Source organism: Taurulus bubalis (assembly GCF_910589615.1).
Source record: "Taurulus bubalis genome assembly, chromosome: 21".
Taxonomy (NCBI): domain Eukaryota; kingdom Metazoa; phylum Chordata; class Actinopteri; order Perciformes; family Cottidae; genus Taurulus; species Taurulus bubalis.
In genome coordinates this window covers 1165332-1170840 of record NC_136609.1, presented here as the reverse complement: position 1 = coordinate 1170840, position 5509 = coordinate 1165332, and the positions used below count along the sequence as shown (strand labels likewise).

The window sequence follows — 5509 nt, the reverse complement described above, 5'->3', positions numbered from 1 at the left end:
TTATACTGTGCAAACTAAGAAGTTACTGTGTGCAAACAAAGAAGTTATACTGTGCAAACTAAAGATTTAATAAATTTTTTTAGCAAAAAAGACGCACATTTATTTTTTTTATTTACATGTATTTCAGTGCAAACAAAATAATTTATTGTGTGCAAACTAGCGCTGACTTTGTGAAAGCAGATCATTTGGGAGTTGTTATTGTTATGTTTCCACCACCTCGAACACGTCTTCTGTTTACCACCAGCTGTGAAATAATCTTTTAATTGTTGGACTTGAAATAAGAAATGTAATAATATGAAGCAACGCATGTTGGTACACAACATAATGGTTCTATATTCAGTAGTTCATCAGGAGACAGTAACAGTGTTGATGTGATCGTCTTTAACGTGTTCCTCAGGTGTGATTATGATTCATAACCTCCAGCTCAAGCCATTACATCTGCTGCTCCCATAACTCACATCGAGCGGCTCGTGTGTCTTAGCTGTCAAAACAGTGACGGCTTGTTCTGCACAGGTGAGTGTGTCAGGCAGCGGGGGCCCGAGGCCCCGGGGCCCCAATAGCATTCCTGTGCTTTGTGGTGGAGCGACGTGATGAAACAGCTCTCGTGCCGCCTGACATCTTCACATCGCCTCGATGGAGTCTGAGGACAGGAACCCGCTCTAAACCTGCAGTTCCTCTAGCGGCCACCAGAGCGGCGCAGGGTGTACCGCTGCTTTCTTCTTTATCGTGAGCAATAATACAATATTATCCTGATGCAACACCTAGTCTCACATCTCTGACGAGTCCTTCTTGTCTCACATCTCTGACGAGTCCTTCTTGTCTCACATCTCTGACGAGTCCTTCTTGTCTCACATCTCTGACGAGTCCTTCTTGTCTCACATCTCTGACGAGTCCTTCTTGTCTCACATCTCTGACGAGTCCTTCTTGTCTCACATCTCTGACGAGTCCTTCTTGTGTCACATCTCTGACGAGTCCTTCTTGTCTCACATCTCTGACGAGTCCTTCTTGTGTCACATCTCTGACGAGTCCTTCTAGTCTCACATCTCTGACGAGTCCTTCTTGTCTCACATCTCTGACGAGTCCTTCTAGTCTCACATCTCTGACGAGTCCTTCTTGTCTCACATCTCTGACGAGTCCTTCTTGTGTCACATCTCTGACGAGTCCTTCTTGTGTCACATCTCTGACGAGTCCTTCTAGTCTCACATCTCTGACGAGTCCTTCTTGTCTCACATCTCTGACGAGTCCTTCTTGTCTCACATCTCTGACGAGTCCTTCTTGTCTCACATCTCTGACGAGTCCTTCTAGTCTCACATCTCTGACCGAGTCCTTCTTGTCTCACATCTCTGACGAGTCCTTCTAGTCTCACATCTCTGACGAGTCCTTCTAGTCTCACATCTCTGACCGAGTCCTTCTAGTCTCACATCTCTGACGAGTCCTTCTAGTCTCACATCTCTGACGAGTCCTTCTTGTCTCACATCTCTGACGAGTCCTTCTAGTCTCACATCTCTGACGAGTCCTTCTAGTCTCACTCCTCTGACCGGGGCCTCTTCGTCATGGAGGGCCTTGACCCTGGAGGTCAAACCCTTGACCCGGAGGTCAAACCCTTGAGCCTGAGGTCAAACCCTTGACCCGGAGGTCCTGCTGAGCGGTTCAGGTGTAATTAGTCGTGTGAGGAGTCTTTGTGTTCTGAGTGCAGCTTTACAGAGACATACTGCAGATAATGAAGTACTCATCATACAAATACCACCTTTACACAAGAAGTACCACTGAACTGTTCACTACGTTATGTCCGACCTCCTGGACTCTTTACATCCTCACGTTCATTTGTTCATCTTTTTGTTTCTAGAATGAGTCTGATGAGTTATGTGAAGTGTCTCTGAAAATGGATAAATACGTTTAGATTGTATTTGATTAATTAATAACTTTAATAATCTGTAAAAATCTGTGTTTCAAGATAAATAACGTGTTTTTTTCCGATGTAAATAAAATGTTTGTTCTCATTAAGTTTGGATTCAACTTACTTTAAATGATAAATAAAAAATACATATTTTCAAGAAATATGACTATATGATATATACTGTTATATAGCTCTAGATCTTTGGGAATAATCTAAAAAGTGATGTAATTCGATATATAATATCAAACATGATAATTAGGAATGGGCTTTGGATGACATGTGAGATGTGACCCAACAATAAAAAACAATACGTTCGGTAATAAGAAATTTATTTTTCAACAATTACAAAGAACAGAATATTTCAAAAAGCACATTCATATGTTTCACCGACTGTACAGGGATCAGATGTGCTTCACTCTAAATGACTCTAACAGAAAGAAAGAAAGAAAGAAAGAAAACTGGGAATATTTGATGAAAAAATATGAAATATTCCATGTCTAGGTATAAAATAGAAAAGAGATTAAGCTGATTATGGACTGATATTATACCCTGATACAGTGTGTAGGCCTCTCAGGAGCTCAACCTCTCGGCTCTTTGGTTCCACGGTCATCTGAACTTTCCACTTTGCTTCTATAAAAATAACTTTTCTTTTCAATGGAGGTTTATTTTATTTTTATTTATTTCTCACCCCCCCAAGTGCAAAATGTTCTACCAGCCGTCGGCTTGTGAGGAAACCAGCGGCGCTGAAGCGCGGAGCGGCTTTAACCTGGAAACTGTGTTTCGGTGCCGAACTGGGAAACTCCACTGGGACGCGTTCCTCTAGACCAGAATCCCAACTGGGTCACAGCCTCCTTTCTGTTGCTCGGCTTAAATTGATGATTGCGTCGAGAAAGAAAAGGGGGACGGATCTTTTTTATTTGGTGCCAAAACATTTCGTCCTCTGCAGCAATAACCAGCGACGTGTAACGAACATGGCCGCCCAAAGTGACAGAGAAGCCTCCTTTCATGTGACTCTACTGGTTTATGTTCTCCAGAAGGCTCCCAAACTGCTTCTGGATCCACACCCTCCTCCGCCGGCTCTACTTGGAAATCTACAATCATTCGGTGAATTACAAGAAAAAGAATATTTTAGTGACTGGAGGCATATTTACTATGTTGGGAACCAATGATTTATAATAACGCATTGGTATTTATATCGATATCCAGGAGGTGTGTCACTTCCAGCTGCCGTCTTTGTTTGAAAACGGCTAAAACTAGTTGATGCGACGACAGATATGTTGAGAAAGTAATTTAACGCCAGAGAGAACAACTTTGAGAGAAGTTTTTTGGGGGACTGAGAAGAAACATAAAACAGGCAGAAATTACATTTCATCCCCAATATTGTTGGCAAAAAACATTTTGTAGAAACGTCAACAGTTGACTCTGCAGGCGGAGCCAGACGAAGACTCCCCGCCCCCTATTGGCCACGCTAAACACTTCAAGTATTGGTGACCGTCGGTCGCTCTGGTTTACGGGTAAATACTGTACATTGCATAGCTCATGCGGCACTTATTTCTTTGAGAAGGACTGTGGTGCTCCGTTAAAAAGGCATTTCAATCTGCAAGTGCTATCAAAGGGCGACGTCAACTAAACGGAGACGATATGGCAACTTTTCAGTCGATTCGATCGACTGGAAAGGAAATCAAATCCGAAGCTGGGCGAAGGGTCCGAAGGTGAAGTGATGTGACGGATGAAGTGAGGCTCCTCCCACCTTTTAAAGAGGACCTGTTCAAACCTGGACCACCAGAGGAAGATGACGTCTCTTTAAACCGGACGAAGGCTGGTCCGGTCTGCCGATCTCGGTCCCTTTGGGATCGGACCTGGTTGGCGTTTAAATCTTTAGATTCCAACGAATGTTCCCTAAAACACCCGATGGTTCTCTCACACTGTTGTGGCCGCAACGCGCCTTGACCTTTGAACCTGGAATTCATATCTCACAGTCCAACCAACCAGACTGCATTCAATCTGAGAGTCAAAGGACTTCAAGGTAATTTGGTGCCAGAGTTTATAATTTGAGGCAAGACGTTGTTTCAAAGGGCATCGAGAGATCTGTAGAACAAAGCCCCTCCTTGTTGAGGTTAGAACCCACAGGGAGTCTACCTTTCACCTCGGTTGTGTTTTCTGCTCGCTTGACCGTCTGGGACGAGGTGAGGATGCAACTCCGGGCCTGAAGTGCTGTACGTTGGCGAAGGTCTAGTCGAGGCCGCCTCGTGGACTCGCGTAAGGCTCCTCTGGAGGGTTTAAGTTCTACACCTGAAGAGTTTCCTCCTCAGAAGAAGATCTTCTAAACGAGTGGTACCGCCGAGAAGGTCACAGGAAGGTCACAGGAAACAGATCCTCACTATCTTACAGATAATTCATGAAGAACTTCAGAGACTGATTGTGGACACTTCAAGATTTGGAAGAGAACTCTTCACTTAAACCACCAGAGAATATAACGCAATATATCAGCAAACATAAATATATATACAAGTTTTTTCCCGTGCATACATGAGTGTGTGTGTGTGTGTATTCTCCCCATCGCCCATAAATATTCTGTTTCTATATTCTTCTCGTTGTTGTGATGTGCGACTCCTTAAAAGGTTGCGGCGCTCAGGCGCAGCCGCACTCCTCCACGATCATGTTGGGCACGTCCCGCTTCACAATGTTGTACTCGTCGTCGAAGTACAGCATGGACATGGTGCTGAGCCGGGTGGGGATGCAGCAGGAGTTCATGGAGCCGGGGCTCATGCCCCGCATGCGGTACTGGTTCACCACCGCCGTGTGGAAGGAGGAGGCGGAGCCGGGCACGCCCGCCATGTAGGCCGGGCAGTTGCCCTCGCAGTAGTTCCCAAAGTACCCCGACGGCGCGATGATCCAGTCGCTCCAGCCGATGAGCCGGAAGTCGATGTAGAACTGCTGGCGGCAGCAGAGGCCGCTGCTGCCGTCGCACTCCAGCCCCCGCTTGCGGATGCGGTGCTTGCTGTCGGCGAGCCGGGCCCGCACCACCAGGAAGGGCCGGTGGGCCTCGTCGGCGTGGTCGAGCAGGACGGGCGCCACGCCCTCGGCGTCGCAGCCCTCGCAGCGCACGTCCAGGTTCTGCCGCCGCTCGCCCTTCTGGAACACCAGCCGCACGGCGTCCGTCAGCGCGAAGGTGTGCCAGCCGCTGCGCCGCAGCTCCAGCCGCTTCTCCACCAGGTTCCACTTGCTGCCGAGGCCCGGCTCCTGGTAGTACACCTTGGCCGTCACCTTCCGCCGCGGGCGCGCCTCCAGCGGGGCCGGCGGCAGCTTGAAGTAGAGCCAGAGGGCGGCCTGCGTCACGTACAAGTTCTGGTTCCCCTCGCTGGAGATCAGGAAGAACAGGCTGGACGTGGACGTCACCATGTCGTCTGCGAACAAGAGAACGTTGTTACTGACGATAAAGCTGTGAGCGACAAGCGCCGACCACAGAGCTCTAAGAGCTCAAAGAGAGACCACAGGTGTGAGGTCTAACAGGTGAGGTCTAACAGGTGAGGTCTAACAGGTGAGGTCTAACAGGTGTGAGGTCTAACAGGTGAGGTCTAACAGGTGAGGTCTAACAGGTGAGGTCTAACA

General features: G+C 47.3%; 1 protein-coding gene across 1 annotated transcript in view; it reads right to left on the bottom strand.

The window, feature by feature from the left end:
• Positions 1–4528: 4528 nt before the first annotated feature.
• LOC306752897 (inhibin beta B chain-like) overlaps positions 4529–5509 on the bottom strand; it is a gene marked incomplete at both ends in the record, with an annotated part of 3381 nt that continues 2400 nt past the window's right edge. The window contains one exon of the mRNA XM_079236726.1: positions 4529–5304. Within this exon, the coding sequence (XP_079092852.1) occupies positions 4529–5304 (776 nt within the window). The remainder of the gene's footprint in view (positions 5305–5509) is intronic.